Source organism: Triturus cristatus, chromosome 6 (genome assembly GCF_964204655.1).
Source record: "Triturus cristatus chromosome 6, aTriCri1.1, whole genome shotgun sequence".
NCBI classification, from domain to species: Eukaryota; Metazoa; Chordata; class Amphibia; order Caudata; family Salamandridae; genus Triturus; species Triturus cristatus.
In genome coordinates, this window is record NC_140589.1 from 1266701017 (window position 1) to 1266719058 (window position 18042).

At 43.9% G+C, this 18042-nt stretch overlaps 1 protein-coding gene across 2 annotated transcripts in view; it reads right to left on the reverse strand.

Annotated features, from left to right (window-relative positions):
- SNX9 (sorting nexin 9) overlaps window positions 1–18042 on the reverse strand; it is a 730362-nt gene that overhangs the window by 276893 nt on the left and 435427 nt on the right. For both annotated transcript variants that reach the window (XR_014963143.1, XM_085612219.1), the window contains 2 exons: window positions 11277–11361; window positions 3115–3240 (listed from right to left, as the gene is read on the reverse strand). Coding sequence is in view for 1 of the 2 variants with exons in the window: in XM_085612219.1 (XP_085468345.1) it covers window positions 3115–3240; window positions 11277–11361 (211 nt within the window). In the remaining variant the exon portion in view is untranslated. The remainder of the gene's footprint in view (window positions 1–3114; window positions 3241–11276; window positions 11362–18042) is intronic.

An 18042-nucleotide genomic window follows, 5' to 3' on the forward strand; every position in this document is an offset into this window, starting at 1 on the left:
CGGCCCGATTGCGGAAGCCACTCTATAAGGAGGTAAGTAGCTGCCTTAGGGTAGTGTGTCCTCTGCCTTCCCTGGAAGACAAGGTCGTATTCCACCAAAGATTGACACCAATATGGCTACCCTTCAAGCACAATTTGTGAGGGAGCTCAAAAAAGTGATAGACCGTTCCTGGCGCTCATGCCAGGATAAGTTATTGGATGTGGCAGGTCCCCTGTCCAAGATCCTGGACATAGCTGAAGATGCCAAAGCTTCTGGTACCCTAATTTTCCCAGAGGCATTGTCTGGTTAGGCACAGAGGGCTATGATATTCCTAGGTAATGTCAACTGCACCATCTCTACAGAGAGGCGCAAATTTCTTTTGAATACGATTGACCTGAAACTCAGTGAGTTGGCAACTTCACAAGTAAGTCCTATCGCGCAGGGGAATCTCTGTTGAGATCCCTTCCTTCGCAAATTGGACAAATTCTCTAACACATTTAACTCCCTTGACAAAGCTATAAAAAGGATTTTTACCCCTCATGTTTTTGCCAGTGCCGGTTGTGGTCAGGGATGCTCAACTGGCCACTCCTTTCATCAAGCCTCCACTGGGAGTGCTGATGTCCGAAGAGGACATTGGCAGGACTCCCGCCGGTTCTGTAACTTTTACACAACCAGAAGCTACCCCCATTGATGAAGGTTGAGAGGAGCTTCAGCAGCAACGGCTCCTATTATAATACCCAAGGTGAGTGTACAATCTTCCCAGGAGATCAGACTTGGGGGCAGATTCGTAGAATTCCTTCACAACTGCGAGGCTCTTACGTCCAATGCATGGGTTCTTCAGACCGTAAGGGGTTTCAATATCAAGTTTTATGGCCCTTCGTACCAACCACACAGACCAAAACTCCTTCCCCTTTCACCCAGCCAAATGGACCTGTTAGATCCGGAGATTAGTCAACTCTTGGAAAAGGGCTCAAGCCTGTCGACTCTCTTACACCCTCATGGTCTTCTCAGTAATCTGTTTCTGGTGGAAAAGAGAGATACGGGTCAACGCGCCGTCATCAACCTGAAAGAATACAACAAGTGGCTGGTTTACCACAACTTTACGATGGAGGGCATCCATCTCCTCAGGGATTTGCTGCAGGCGAACAACTGGATGGTGAATCTGGATTTCAAGGATGCCTATCTTACAATTCTTATCTTCCCACCTCACAGGCGATTCCTGCAGTTTCAGTGAAGGTCTCAAATCCTCAAATTCATCTCCCTTTCTTTTGATCTATCTTCCGCTCCATGTTGCTTTTGAAGCCTGTCATAGAACACTTGGGATCCTGAGGTATCAGTCCAATTGTATACCTGGAGGACATGCTCATTATGGATCAATGCCCAGAGCGCCTGTCCAATCTTCTACAGCAGACTACCAATCTTCTGGTGTCTCTGTTTCCTGATTAACTGAATGAAGTCTTCTCTGACTCCAACCCGATCTTTGCAATTTCTGGGGTTCGTGGTGGATTCAGTCAAAGCCACCCTGAGTCTTCCATCTTGGAAACTTGCCATAATAAAGCACGAACTGTGGCAGAGTTCATCGACTCTGGCATTCAGAGAACCCATCAGGTGTTGAACCATCAGGGGTATGCGCGGTGTTACAGCCAAGTCCAGAGATGCACAGCCTCTTGACAGAGGGGCCAGGACACCACCCGACCTTGTAGTTGTGGTACCACGTGGTGGTGGTGTGGTCTGTGAACACTTGTACCAGCTCAACTTTACTGAAGGAAGGAAGGCTTTTAATGCCAAACGAATAGCTTGGAGCTCTGGCAGGCTGATGTCGAGTCCCGATTCCACAGAGATGAGTCATCTGATCTCCACCTCTCCCAGGTGGCCAGCCAATTCCAGGAGTGACGCATCCGTCACTTCTGTGAGATCTAGTTGTGGAAGGGAGAGGGGTCTGCCTGTGACCCAATCATGGTTTGTCATCCACCACTGCAAATCCTTTGAATTTGAGTCGTGGTCATGCTCCAGGCACCAGAGGCAAACCACATGTGGATCCATCATCAACATGGCATGTGACAGGCGCTGCATGGTTTGAATCCAGAAGTATTCCTAGACATGATGGAAAAAAGTCTACACACCTTAAAGGGGTCAACAAAACGTCAAAAAAAGCCACAGAGGGTAGCTCGCTTCACGGATCAACGTTTGACTGGCGCGGAAATAAAAACTGACAGCACGCCAAGGTGGTGCCTATATAAGTGAAGCGGATGTCACTACAGCACAAGAACGTCACGCAGAGCAGACCCATGCCACTGGTGCGCACAGGTATTGGTAAAAAAAAATCTTATGGACCTAGTCTGATGCCTGAGAAATTCAGGGGTAAGGAATCTGCAGCTAGATGTTTCTATCAGATACGAAGTAAACTTGTCCAGAGATTTGGAGCTTTCACAGCCAATTCGAGCTATCCATTTTCATAATTTCTGCTTCTTCCATAGACACAAAGGTTAGTAAGATATCAGAGAATTAATTTATCTTATGAAGTAATAATGTAACCTGCACATCAACGGTTAATATTACAGCAGGACTAAATCCCCTTGTTGGATTTATTGAATAAGTACTAATTCACTGGTTAAGAATTAGTATCTAATACAAAAAATACCAATAGACAACTCAGACTGTCATGAGAACTTTAGAACTGGACAAACAATGACTGCACCAATGTATCAACAAGGTCACAAAGAAATTGATTGAAAGTGAGTTACAGAAACTCTCACTCTCTAAATTAGTGTGTTTCAACCACAGCCTGCCCCCATGCATAGCACAGTAAAAACATATCAACAATCAAAAGAAATTATGTAATGTCAAATACGATGTTCTGTGTGTCATTTATCTATGTATTTTTATTAGTGCTACACCTACTTATGGCTTCTATATCCACTTTACTGCAATTCCTCTTTTGGTAATGTCAGAAGCATTAAAGGCCACATGATGTCATTTTTGTGGTGTCATTAAGCATGCTTGGAGTACCAACATTATTTCAAGCATAACACAATCAGACAAAGGGTGGCTCATATTGCGTGAACCAACCATACAAGCGATTTTCATGGTGCTGGCTGAGCACACTTACATGCATAGCCAACGTGGCATACTTACTGTGTTTGTTAGCTGATACTCAATGTAGCTCTTGAGACCATACATTTTAGAACCCTTTCTAGGATCTGCAACAACACAGTCAAATGTAGTAGTTGGATAAATCCACATTGGGCCATAATCTCCAATCTAGACAATTTAAAATGAAGTAAAATTAGATAACAATGATAAAGGACTTGATTAAGATACTGTAATGAAGAGGCACCTCCGAAAATAATCATTTAATATCTTTATTGTAAGAAGTAAGGAACAAACTCCTCATCCACCCTTCAGCTCCAGGGTTTTCTCACAACTGCCAAACCAAGAACATCAAAGGTATTCTACATTCCACAGGTATAATCGCATACCCTGGTTTCACCACTGATATCCATCTTATGTCAGAAACCACAGACACACTGGTAGCTTTGCAAACATACAAACCACAATCAATCTCTCTAGTCATAGACACACAAATATCAATGATTTGTGCCAACATAAATACATTCCACATCATCATGACATACCCTGGTTCCATCCATCAATGACATCCATCTTACGTCAGATACCACACATATCCCTTCTTTAAAACAAAAAACAATAATATTAATTAGAACCAACATTCCCTCATAAACTTTCCACTGGCAAACTACATGAACAACACATTTACAAGGCCCTAAATACAAAATGTTGTAATAATACAAAATCCATACAATGAAAGAATGTTCACTTTAACCTAAAATAATACATACACATACCTAAGCTACATGACCTTGTAACCATTTCCCCCAGTGCAATCACACAAAATACTTGAGATGAGCTGGTGATTTCTTTACCTTCATAGAGCACCTTATTCCAACCCTTCCCTCTTTGTCAACAGCAGTTTTTTCTCTTTTCCCACATTTTCACCTAGGGACATTACTTTTCCTTCCCATCCCCTTGAAAAAGTACACTGTTGACCATCTCTTAGAACCATCACCCTTTTCAAATTCCAAATGCGTCCATTACTTACTTTGACCACATTGTTAAATGTCTTGATCATCTTCATGGGTCGTCCAAACCTTCTTTGTTTCACTACTTCTGGTAACCTTATCCTGACCCAATCACCCACTGTCACCATTGTCCTCTTAATTGTCTTTCTCTTGTCTTTCTCTTGTCGTAGTGCTCTTTTCTTTGCAGCAATCCATGCATCACTCCCCTTCAACACCCTCTCACTAAACTAATCAATCCACAGAGAAAACACCAAGGAGTATGGCCGCCTTCCCCATAATAATTCAAACAGCACTCTTCCTGTAACCGAATGTGGAATAAGGCGATATATTGCGACCCCTGCTTGAACTACCTTCCTCCAATCTTTTTCCTCCTGTTTTGCTATCTGGACGGCTTCCTTGAGAACATGATTGAACCTCTTCAAATCACCATTGGATTCAGGGTGGTAAAGAGTGCACCTCTGATGTTTAATTCCTCCTCCATCTCACGCAAGACTAATAGTACCCCATTAACCTGTGATAACGAATCAGATATGCTTTTTCTAGCAAAAAACTCATCAAAAATGTTACTACATTTTTAGTCGCTATTCCCTGAGTAACACCCATCTTCGACCGCCTAGAGTAAAGATCAACCATCACCAGTACATAACACTGTCCAAACCTACTAGATACGGTACAACTTGTTCCCACAGACCCTCTGGTTGTTTCGTAATGGGTTGGGTTCTCATCACACACCCCTTATCAATATTCCTGCACTCCAAACAGTCCCTGATCTCTCTCTCCACAGGTGTCGCTAATCCTGGCCACCCAAAATTGAACCGTAACCTTTGATTATTCAAAGTGTTTTGCTTATAGAATGTGTACTATCTCTCGTCATGTGCAGCTTGCCATCCCCTATATGTCCTCAGTTGCATGTCACGATCTAAAACCAGGAAAATTGATTCTTGTCAAACAGCATGTAAAAAAAGGACTTCTTGCTACAGAAATGGAAGGACCTAATCAGTTTATCCTTGTAACGAACACTGATGTGCAACTAAATGGACCGCCTCTTTGGGTTTGTGCCTCAAACACTTGGAGAGTGAAAACACCAGAAAGACTTATCTTGAGTTTTTAAGACAGAAAGACAGACTCAAAACTTTGATATCAATAGAGGAGGAGGTACAGAATAGGCAGGTGAAAACAGCAATAACCAAAGTGAAAAACAAACAAAGAAAACAGAAGTCTGAATAGAAGTTCAGATGCACTCAATTGAACACAAGGAAAACAAGTTCAAACTGAAGGTGAGAGATCACAAAGAGAAGCTGTGCAAAAGCAAGGTGTTATTGCAGAGCCTGAACAGAGAGCTGAAGAATTCTTAGAGGGAGGTGCAAAATATAAAAATTAAGTAGATAGAGAAAGTCAAACAATAAGTACACAGCTCCTGAGTGGGCATACTTGGGAAGAACTGAACCAGAAGAAGACATTAAGTTGAAATGTCTTCAATTTTTTTGGGGTATCCGAAAAAGCCAATGTAATGTGAAAAAGACTAAAAATCTTCATATGCTGAATACGTTTTCCTAAAGTACGGTGAACTGTTCAAAACATTTTAAATGATTTTTAAGAACTTAGTTTTTAAAAAACAATGTGAAAGACTTTGTTTCTGTAAGGGAGATTGGAAGGGAAAATGTCCACTAGAAAACAGAAGATTTGTATGGTTTCCAAAGTATTTTTAATTTTGTCTGGTATTGGACTGCTAGTACACGCATTACCTCCTGAGGGGCATCCCTCAAACTTTGCTAATCAAATTAGTACATGATGAATTAGAAGTTAGAAATAATAAGGGGAATAATTATTTAGAAAATACCTATATAGTATTGTTAATGAATTACAGAAAGATAATGAATGTTACGGATTGTTATATCTATAAGCATTTTCCTAGTTTTGTTTCTGGAGGTAATGCACCGGCTCTTAGAGGAAGTTAATACAGACTGCAATATTCCAGTTGATGCATTACCTGCTATTGCAAATCTTGGGAGAATGGGTTTTATGACACTTCCTGTAAAGTTTTAAAGGTCCAATATATAAAATACCAACATGAGGAATGTTCCTTTTCAAGAAATAAGTGTGCCAACTAGTGTAAGTGGAAGAGTGTTTATTAGAGATTATAATCAAAAACAGAATGTTAAACCTGCAGGTTCTAGAGTATTGACATGCATTGTTAAGAGGTTGGGGGTAAATGGATGTTAGAAGTAGTTGCTATCACCTAGGAGTAGTAATGTAAGTTGCATCGGTGTTGAACTATCCTTTAAATTGTGTGGAATTACTTTTAGCGTGTGTTTGAAAAAAAGGTGAAGCAGCAAGAAGATGAGCAGAATCACCAAAGAAAAAAAATCTAACTGGATTATAAAAAAAACCTGAAGAATATGATCGATTGAAATGGTTTAATTCCGAAAGAGTCTAAAGAAGGCTTATCCAACGAGTAGCTTGTGAGCCACTGTAGCTCCAGCTATCTGTAAGAAGCTCTCCTGTGTGTAGTTCAACCTAAACGCTTAAAAACATTTGCTTGGCTCAATTAATATTGCTATACCAAAATTAAATAAAAACTGTTTACGCTTCGAAAATAGGTGTATTCCAGAATTCATTCACTGATGTTTGGAAAAAATGGTTTAATTTTCAAAATATATTTAAATCTTCTAATAAGTGATTATTCATTTGACATAGGGGAAAGTTATTACTAACATCATTGTTTTTTCCAAGTTTGTTTATATTTGTTTATTGGCATTTTGTAGTACAATTTACCAACAACTAGACACAGATTGATTGCAACCAGTTCGTAATACTCAGCATGTACACTGTAGCCGATCTATACAGTACTGAGTTATGATAATACAGTAGATGTATACCAAGCAACCTCCAGGACCAGCCATCCTCAACTCACCCTTCACGTTCCAACTTCCCCTCAGCTGTCAGTCACGGAGTCCCAACCTCAGGCTGCTCCATAGTTTCTCAATCATGTCGCCCATCTCAGTTAGATCCTCCTCCACCTTGTCACCCTGCATTCCAGCTTTGTATGTTGTGCATCAGCAACCACCCACTCCAAGCGATCTGTTTTCCAAGTCAAGAGTTGTGGGGCCTGCGACACTGCCCAGTTTATGACTATCTGCCGTCGGCCTAACACCAATACAAGCGCTGTCATGTGGACGTGCATCTTGTGGCGCTTTCGGCCTTTCTGTAAGCCAAGCAGGCACAGTTTCACGATCCCTCCAAGCAAAGCTCCGCTATATGCAACAGGTGCTCACTACTACCTCAGAGAATCCCACCACGTGGGGTACATCCAAACATCCCACCACTGAAGGGTAGGTCCAAGTCATATGAAGGAAGTTGTTCACCTGTAGCCCACACCTGCTGCATGACACAGGGTAGCCAGGAGAGATCCTAGTCAATTTATAAAAAATTAAACTGAAACAATTTAAATCTAGCGCTGGGAGAACCTGCTTCACCTGCTCACAAGCCCTAGTCCACTTGTGTGTTGTTAGTTATCTGAGCCATCCCGTCCCCTGCGCTCCTTTTCCCTCTCTGTTTTACCTCCTAGTCTAGTTCAACCCGCCAATCCGATAATCTGCCGCAGAATACCATATTGTAGCAGTCTCTCAGGAAACATCGTCCAAACCTACCTATTCGATTGCGCCAGTCGCACCTACTACAGGAACTGGCCCATTCCCATGCTAAACTGTACCCACGATTGCTCAAAAGTCATGAATCTGCCATTGTAGCAGAGTCTTCCACAGTCTTGCAGTCACCATCATGCCTCTAGCAAAGGACATCTCCTTCAGCAGGGTGAAGAATGGTGGCAGCTCCCAGAGCAGCAGTCCCTCAGCAAAAGGGGTCCTTTTCAACGTTTTGCAGAGCACCCAGAGTCATACCTCCACCACTACCTTAATGAAGTATAGGGTGTCCTGAGGGACTCCCTGGCCCATCAGAAAGAGACCTTACAGGGAATGGGGTCCGTGTTCATCTTCGAACAATGATTGCTCCCTGTTAAGCTCATCATCAAACCATCTGACCACATGCTGTAGTTGTGTTGCTGTATAGTATAGAAACAGATCAGGGAGTCCAATCCCTCCCTTCTCTAAGGGGCGTTTAAGGGTATCCAGTTTCACCCAACTCTTCTTCCCTACCCATGCCAGTCAGTTATACAGTTGATCAAGTCAGTGAAATGTGGTCATCGGGATCAGACACATCACATTCTGCAGAACATATAAACACACACGGAGGAACACCATTTTTGCTACTGATATGCAGCCCATTAGATATTTCCGGCAACCTGACCCAGAACTCAATGGCATGATCAAGGCTCTTCAAAAAGGCCCCCACATTAACATCATAGTGTGCCAGTGGGAAATGCATTACCCATTTGCCCAGGTAGTGGAATTTAAACTCCTCACAGGTCAACCCAATCTCCCTCTGGAGAAATGCTCCCAGTCAGATTAAGGCTCCCAAAGGGAACAAACAACTCTTAACCTTGTTTGTGAGGAGGCAAGAGACACTGTCGCAATCTGATCCAGTTCCTCCAACAGCAGGGGCACTGACCTGTCTGGGTCCTTATGATAGACCAGGATGTCATCTGCATAAAAGGACACAATGGGCATCCTGCCATTGCGTCCAATACCCCAGGGCTCCAACCGCTACTGCAAAGTGCATTCGAACGGCTCCTCCACCAGAGCAAATAGCAGGGGGACAGTGGGCACCCCTGCCTGGTCCTCTTTCTTAGGCTCCAGGCATCCAACACTATGGCTACAGTGTCTGTATATAATAATTGTGCTGATTTAATATAATTAGGGCAGAACCCTATGCTCCATAGGACTGCCCACATATGCTGCCATCCACCTGTGTCAAACGGCCGCTTCAGATCTAAAGCAGCCAATGCAACTTGGCCAGCCGAATCCTCCAGTGACTGTATAATGTGGTTAAGTCTCTTGATATTCGACATTGTGCTTCTCCCAGAATTAACCCTGTTTGGTCTGGGTGTATGAGTGAGCCAATTACCCTGAGCAATCTATTAGCTAGTGCTTAACAGAGCAGTTTCACATCTGTGTTGAGCATGGACAGTGGCCGATAAGAAAACAAGCAGGTGGGGGTCTCTATCATTGCCTAACACATGCTCTGAGGGTCTGTATTACCCTAGCAAAACCTTCTGTAAATAGATTGTACAGGTTAGGTTGATGTGGCCTCTATCTGCCACATCTTTATCGTCATCTTGGGGCTTGGTCTAGGAGGATGCTTTTCAAGTCGCATATCTAACACACAGTTGATGTTTCCTGCCAAAATGATTCTGCATGCATATATGGAGCTATGTTCCTCAGTATATCTGGGTAGAAAGTTTTCTCATCTACTTTTAGAGCATAATGTTAACCAAGCCGTTGCCAAATCATCCAAGATCCCAATGACTATCACGTATTTTCCTATTGGGTCCGATTTCACTGTACTCTCAATAAAGGGGACCCAGCAGCAATCCACATCGTGACCCCCCAACATCATCAGAGTAGGTGGCCGCAAACACAGAACCCGTCAATTTTTTCTGCACCTTATTCAGCTCAGTACTCAGCAGGTGGGTTTCTTGCAATAATGCTATCTGCACATTATATCTTCTGAGATAGGAGTACACTCTGTAGCGCTTCAGACACCTATTTATCCCATGGACATTTCAAGTTACAAGGGTTCTTTATATGTCGTTTCTATTGAAGTCCTGAATTTCCTCCACCATGTTTTACTGTACTGCCACACCTTCCACCCTATCAGAGTTGGTTGCAAACTATAACACCACCTCAACTTAGTGACCCTCCCACCCATTGTGTGCTGAACTCTACCCCCCCACCCAAATCCGCCCTAAGGCCAAACACATCCTGACCCCCAACTGACAGTTTACCCAAGGGTAGCACTAGTGTCCCTACGCTATAGGTCAACTGTGTACTATGCCCCTCCCCAACGATAAAATCAAACATGCATGTCTTGCATATCCTCCCCACCCCAAAACAGAAGGTAGAGTGAGGAGAGTTAACAAAGGAAAATAATACTGCGGGCAGTATCCCAATTGCCAGAGCACCAACCAATGCAGGGGGCCCCCCCGACAGAGGTCTTGCCGGCTCCATCCCCTGTGGGAGCCGTGTAGGACCTAAAATATGTGCCCGACCAGGGAAATGTAAAAACAGAGCAAGGTCAGCATTTCATGCAGACTCACTCTCAATGTAAAACCAATGCACCCTTAAAGGACCAGTAAATGTTTTTCCCAATAAATGTAGAAGGCATACATTCTTTGTTGTAACATTTCATAACAAACAACTGATATATGTTGCATTGGACGTAACTTTTCCCAATGAACCAAAGACGCCTTTAGCATTTTTGATTGGCTTGTCACAAAAACCTACTCGGGCCCTACTATAGTGTGCAAAAACTGGAGTATCCGGCATACAGTCATACATTTGCAAATAAGTACAAAACTACAGTTGGCAAAACAATATACAACTTCTTTCAAAAGGGCATAACAATGATTATCACAACTCTTCAACCCCAAAGGGTTGTCAGGGGAAACCAACACTAAATGGCTTGCCATCAACGGAAATCTAGGAGATTCCATGTAACAATGCACATGCCTACAGTTGATGACACAAATGCACCCTTTAAAAGCCTACTGGCGTTAACAAAAGCTTTTCACAATAAATAGGTTAACAGTACTACCTTTGTCCTAACTTTTCTTACCAAACAGATCAGGCCTGTTGCCTATATCATTGACTTTTCATCACAACCAACTCAGTCCTTCTGCACTGAACATAAATATTGGCAAAAGTCCAATTCAAGCACTCTCTTTCATGGGACACAGACAACTTTTGGCCAATCAAATGTTTTATTCAAGGTAATCAGCACGTAAGCAGACCCAAAGCCTCTCTCCCAGTATTACAGCTTAAAACTATCTTTCTTATTATCATATGAGTTCAGGCTTGACAGCTATCAATCCAGACTTAAAAAGCAGCTAGTGAGCAGTGTATATGGAAAATAATACTTCAAGTTTTCGTTAGAAATCCACCAAAGTGCAGAATTATATTCAGGTTTAACTTCAGACTTTTGAATTGCATCTTTGAAGGCTATACAAAAATATTCACAAACTTTCTGGCAAACATACATAAAGCAAAGAATAAACAACAACAAAAGTTTGAAAAAACGTACAATGATGGGGATTTTTTCTTTGGATTTTGCAAGCTGTTTTGTCAAAAGATACTGCTCCATGCCAGGTTTTGCAAATCCAGGGAATCTAATGGTAAAGAAGGCAAAGACCACATGTTAAAAAGTAATGTACCTCAATATTATCTCCAGTGTATAATACCTGAGCTCCCAAACATTTATCAATGACAATTCTTCCTTTACACAAAGATTTTACATCATATTTTCTGCACTTTGGCTGCGATATATAGACATTTTTGTAGTTTGGAAGGGGCCTGAAAGTAAACTAATGACCTTTTGGTCACCATTAATAACAACCATCTCAACATGAATTCCTTAACCTGAAATTGACAGTAGTCAATTCACTCCTGGAACACGACTGTTAAGAAAAGGTACATCCTGTAACCTCACATTACATGTGAAGAGCAGTCAGCCATCACATTTCAGGTGGATATCCCATATAGTGAATTTTTGAGAACTAAAAGAAATGTTAGCTCGCACGTAACGTTTGTTAAAACCCATGATGAAATGATAATGGGATTCAGGAACAGAGGGTACTCTATGAAAATGTTAAACAAGCATTGGCATAGCCAATAGGTCTCGCCTTTGAGACCTTATAAGTGTTTAGCCATGCAACATCTGCGTAACTAAATACTTATAAGGTCCCAAAAGCGAGACCTATTGGCTATGCACAGCGGCCATGCGGCCGCGAAAGTGAAAGTGATCGGGATCCGATCACGATCAAACATCAAAGCGGCCGTAAGTGAAAGTAATTGCGGTAAAACGCGGTGCGCGCGCCCGCGCACATGCACTGTAGCTCTAGGCTGGCCTGGTAGCACTTTTTTGGAGCCCTCTCAATAAGTCTCGCCAGACCAGCGCATGCGCTGGGTCAGGCGAGACCTAAAAAAGGTAGCAGAAAAGGCTGACAAATGTAGGCGTGAGACTTTATTCTTTGGACATAACCCTAAGAAAATAGCTAAGGTACAAGGAATATGAGAACCATTCACTACCTAATCACCTATACCATTCAGTCAGTTGAGTTGAGGAACATCTTAAGAAAATATTGGGATCTTTTAAAATAAGACACATTTTTGACAGGAGTAATTGGACCTGATTAGTCCGTCCATTACTTATAGGAAGAATGCCTTGCTATGATATATATTGGTACATAGCTACCTAAGTCTTGCGCAAACCTCATGGCTGCGAACAACCCCTTGTTTCTATTTATGTGGTGGCAGTAAAGCCAGCAAGTACAGTGCATCAGTGAAGAAATTAAACTAACACCAAATTAACGAGAAAAATACTATCCACAAACATATCACCTGTAAAAGTGAATTTGTAGAGTACGTTATAACTTGTTCTTGAAATATGTGGTATATTGGCAGCAGCACTTTTCCCATTAAGAAACGTATTCTTGCACACATACATGCCATCGCTAACAAAGATGTGCTACAGCACCGCACAACATTTTAACGAGGTACACAGTGGCGACTGGAAAACAATGAGATATTCTGGAATTGATTCAGTTCCCAAAAAAACGAGAGGAGGCAACAGGATTCTTGTGCTTCCCAAAATGAAGTCCAGATCTATTTAGAGGCTAGCACTGAAAGAAATGAATTTAGGAGAACAACTACATGTGCATCTATGATACAGTCACCATATTATGTGAGACCATTTAAATCTAAATGATGTATATATTATTATTTTAGGGGTCTGTTTGAGGTTATTTATTGAGAGGTTATGTTATACTTTTGTTTTATGCATAGGATTGTTCATTAATTTGTGATGTTTTACTTATTTTTTAGGAACATTCTCTTCAGGTTGAGAGCATCATTAGAGAACAGGGACATGAAACATGGAATCAATTGGAGAAATATGGAGAGTAAAGTTTTTAATTTATGACCAAATAAATTATTAATAATTTCCCGGTTAGCTGCAACAATGTTTTTACACCATATCCTTATTAGAAGTCACATGAACCTTCAGTAAAACAATGTATAATTTTGGAGAGCATATTTTTTAAATAAGATTTCGTATTACACCGTGATTAGAGGTTATCTATGTTATTGAGTATGGCTGCTAAAGACTGGACTGGAAGGGCATATGTTCACTTAATTCATTGGTGACAATGGCTGGCATAAAGTCTGGGGTTTACGTCTTCTGTAAATAATGCTTGATGAGGGAGTATATTGGAGACACAGTGGGGTACCAGTGATGCCACTAGAGCAAAACGAGCAAGAACGTTTCTTTTAGTTAAGTGTCAATAATGTATGGCTACTGTAGCCCGGACTAGCACACATAGGATCAGCATGACTGCAGCGTTGTGACTGGTCTGAGCGGCGTGGTTTGGCGCTCAGACAGGAACTGGGAGCCTGTGCATGTTCTCTACCCAGGCTGTGCAGTACAGGTGAACATGCTAAGTGTACATTACTGTTTGGCCGGCCAAAGACAGCAGGCCAACTGTCATGCGCACTTAAGACTGTGCCCACCACTCCTTCCCCTGCTCAGGACAGCACAGCACAGCCCCGCCTCACCCTGCCCCGAGAACTGAACCAGTACGGAAAGATAAAATAATAACATTGAATATAATCATTTAATTTTTCGTTTTTGAACTGCTCACAGAGCAGTGCGGCAACGCTCCTCCACCATAGTGGAGGAGCCGCCGCTGAACATGACTATCAAGTCCAAGCAAGCTCCTTTCCCTGCCACTTTAAATACAAACAACACACTAACCACTTTGTTGTGACTTGCTTTTCTTCTGTTTGGAGCTTTGTAAAACAGTTAAAGTAAAATTAAGGTTATGAGTTAAAACCGAAAAACGACAGAAATTTGCCAGTGTTGACTAGCTCTGCAACCCATAATTCACACAACAGCCATACAAACCATAATTTGCACACCAAATGCATCGCCCATGACCTGTGTGAGTGGCTATATAGGTCAGTGAGTGGGTGAATGAATGGCTGTATGGGCCGGAGTGGATGTGTGAGTGGCTGTATGGGTGTGTAAATGGGTGTGTCAGTGGCTGTATGGGACTGAGAGAGGTTGTGTGATTGGCTGTATGGGTGTCTGTGGGTCTGTGATGTGGGGGTCTGTGAGTACCTGCGTGGGTCGGTAAGAGGGGGCGTGACTGCCTATATGGGTCTGTGAGTGCCATCATAGGTGTGTGAGTGGGTGTGCAAGTCCCTCTGAAAGTCTGTGAGTGGGTGGGTGTGTGACTACTAGCATGGATCTCTGAATGGGTCTCTAAGTGCCTGTGTGGATCTGTTAGTGGATGTGACAGTGTCTGAGTGGGTCTGGGACAGTGTCTGAGTGGGTGCGTGTGTGTGAGTACCTGAATGGATCTGTGAATGGGTCTTTGAGTGCCTGTGTGGGTCTGTCAGTGGATTTGTTGGTGCCTGCATGAATATATGAATGGATGTATAAGTGTCTGCGTGGCTCTCAATGGGTCTGTAACTGCATGTGTGATTTATGAGTGGGTGTGAGAGTGCCTGTGTGGGTCTGTGAGTGGGTGTTTGGGTGACTGAGTGGATATGTGAGTCAGTGTGACAGTGTCTGAGTGGGTCGGTGAGTGGGTGTGAGAGTGTCTGAGTGGGTGTATGAGTGTGTGAGAGACTGTGCGCCTTTTTATTATTTTATACCATGACCTCTTCCACTTCATTAACTCTCAAATCCAGCACCCAGGGACCGTTCCCTGATATCTAAAATGGCGGCCGCAACTTTCTACTCAAGTTGTGGCCAGCCAATCACTGAACTGCTATTGGCGTGTGATTTGGAGAGCACTGATCCCGCCAAGCCATAGCAAGCTCAGCTCTGCTTTCAGCAAGCGAGAGCATAAAATGCTCTCGCTTGCTGAAAGCAGAGCATGTCTGTTTCCCTGCCCGCTGTCCTGGTCGGAGGCCACTCCATCACTCTGCAAACGCACCTCTCGGCGCACTGCTGGTGGGGAGGGATGAGAAAAAACAAATCACTAAATGTTTTTTTACAAAAGGTTTATCAGTTCAGGTCTATGTTTATCACTCCAGTAAAATATCCTACCCACAGGCAGGGCACAGTTGTGTGTCAGAGCACAGCTGGGGGTTAGGCCCTCCAGGAACACCGCTAATCTAGTGTTAAGAGCGTACAGCGCCAACAACAAAAAAAGGTTGCCATTTAATGCTCCTTCCACTACGACGTATCTGCCCTCCAGATCAAATGACTAACCGTGAAGGGTACCCTGAGCACAATCCAAATCAGAACTGCCCTGGCATATTTTGATTAAGGGGGGCCTATGACAGTGAGAGCCATCTTCTTTTGAGTTTCATAAGCTCTTGAGTAATGAGGTGAGTCTCCTGTAGACAGGTGAAATGTATATTTCTGCATTTGAGGTAGGAGTGAATATGGTATTGTTTAACATGTGACAATATACCCTTAACATTCCAAGCCAGAAGTTATATTTATCTGATGCCATCAGCTATGATAGTGATAAAGTCCTCCATAGTGTGTGCCCTGGATTGCAGGTGGAGCGATCGCTGTATGTCCCTGTGGCACCAGATCACCCTTGCTCATGCAAGCAAAATGTACTGACTCGGAACAAACATAAACAAGTTCCAAATGCCCCTCCCAGGCTACAAGGCCAACAGGTCTGCAGACACGAACTGAACATTACAAACCTATAGGTATAGCTCTCCTGTACAGAGGTCGGGTGTCTTATCACCTGCTTAGTCATCCTGTGAGTTGGATAGATCCCCTACAGTACAGTCTTTGAGCCTCCCCTCAATCAGATCAAAGTATGAGCGCTGATCCCCACCTTTCTCATCCCTAGACCTGTAACATGTGTTTCCTTCAATTGAGGGTATCAGCAGTCATTGGGGTAAAATCTGGCTCCTCTCTCAGTTCCAATGCGATGTTTATGAGTAGTTTGTCTTTCATGCCTCAATGTGTCCTAAAGGCTAGAGAGTTGGAGCCCCCAGTGAAGCCCGAATGAAGTCCCAGCTCCGCCACCGCCATGCATGGTCCATCCATCATCCATTGCTTGGGTAGTGGTACGCACAGAGATTCCCTTTGCTACCAGCCACTCCCAAGCCTCATGAGGCGTCATAAAGAATCTCATTGCATCTCCATCCAGGACTTTTAACTTCACTGGGAACACTGAATCACATCAGAGGTTCAGTTGTCAGAGGCGAGACAATCTCCAGGAAGGATTTGCATTGTTTGTGCACAGCCACAGTGAAGTTGGCAAAGATCTTGACTCGACTGTGGCCTATCACCCAGGGGCCCCTTGCTCTAGAGACCTGCAGGATGTGATCTGTCACTATAACTCAACAACTGAGCCAGCACTGGTTTAGGCAGGGAGCCCAGCAGCGGAGGTCTGCAATGGACTCTATGCACTCTTTCAACAGGGAAAAAGGCCAAGGACTTGCCATCCAGCACCATAGCGAACAACCATTACTCCAGAACAAGGTCCATGCTTGGGCCTTCTGTGCGCTTTGGGACACCCACAATTCGTATATTGTTCAGGTGGGAGCATATCTCAGTATCGTCCACCTTCCACCGTAAAAATAGTACCTCCTACTCAAGGTTGCAGACTGTGGTGCCTAATTTCTCAACCGTGGGTTGAATTGTTGCCATCGCAGATTACACTGACTTCACACAGTCTTTTAGCTTTTTGTGGTCTGATTGAAGTAGCACCATATCTAGCTCTAAGGTATTCAAGTAGGGTTCCAAAGCTGCCTGCATGTCCCGAGCCGCTTGCAACAGAACATCTAACATGGTTGTGTGGCCTTGCAGGGTGGTTTCCACTGTTGGGGGGGTGATGGTTTGTTTGTGACCACAGTCGTGCAGTGAGGCATCAGGGGAATCCTAGTTTTAGGGCCCTCAGGTCTAATGGTTGCCCGCATTGGGGGGTGGGCAGGCGGACACAGGGTTAGTTGCAGTCAGTGCTGAAAAATTCCTCTACCCCGTAAGGGCCCTGGAAGTCTTAGTCTCTACACAACAGTACACTCCTGGTAAAGGTCCATGAGGAGGGGAGAGAGCCACAACTGGCTTGGCCTGAGTAATGTCCCCTTAGGGTTCTGCTGCAGGTAATCACTTTTTTGGGGGGGTCCCTACCCACCCTCAGCCTCCGGGGCCTGCTGCAGGTCCTCTGAAGAGAAGCGGCAAATATTGCGGGTCGCTCCCCACGGTCCAAATGCACCTCTCTAATCTCCATTTCTGCCACTGATTTGGACCTTTCTAGCCCCTCTGATCGGTCTCCGCAGACTGTGGGGGTTAGGCAGTCCCATCAACGCAGGCCCCAAGTCATGCCGCGTCACTGGTGATGCGGAGGAGGACATCAATCTCGGGCCCAAAGCATCCTCCTCTCTCGCCTCTTGGCAGCTCCGGCGGTTTACAGACTGCACAGCCAATGTCTATGGGCTGCTCCCTGCAGTACCAATCCTCTCTCTGAGCTAGTCTATGCGGAAAATATGGGCATGGTCAGGCAGTCGGCGTGGGTTCTTTCAGGTAGTGGAAGGGTAGGCAGCCCCACTGTATAGGCCCCTGGTCGGGCCGCACTATTGATGTGAGAAGGAGGAGGCCGCTGTTCTTGGGCCCAGGACACGCCAATGCCCCGCTGCCTCACAGCCCCAGCGTAGTGCTGATCGCACACAAGCTGCTTGTGCTGGGTTCCCAGCAGCTCGGAAGTAGGGCCTTCTTCTGGGAAATCTGCCTAGTGCTCAGGCGCCCCCACACACCCCTTCAAACATATTGGGAGGGTCTCACTTGCCAGGATCCTAAAACCAGGGATGGCAAATCA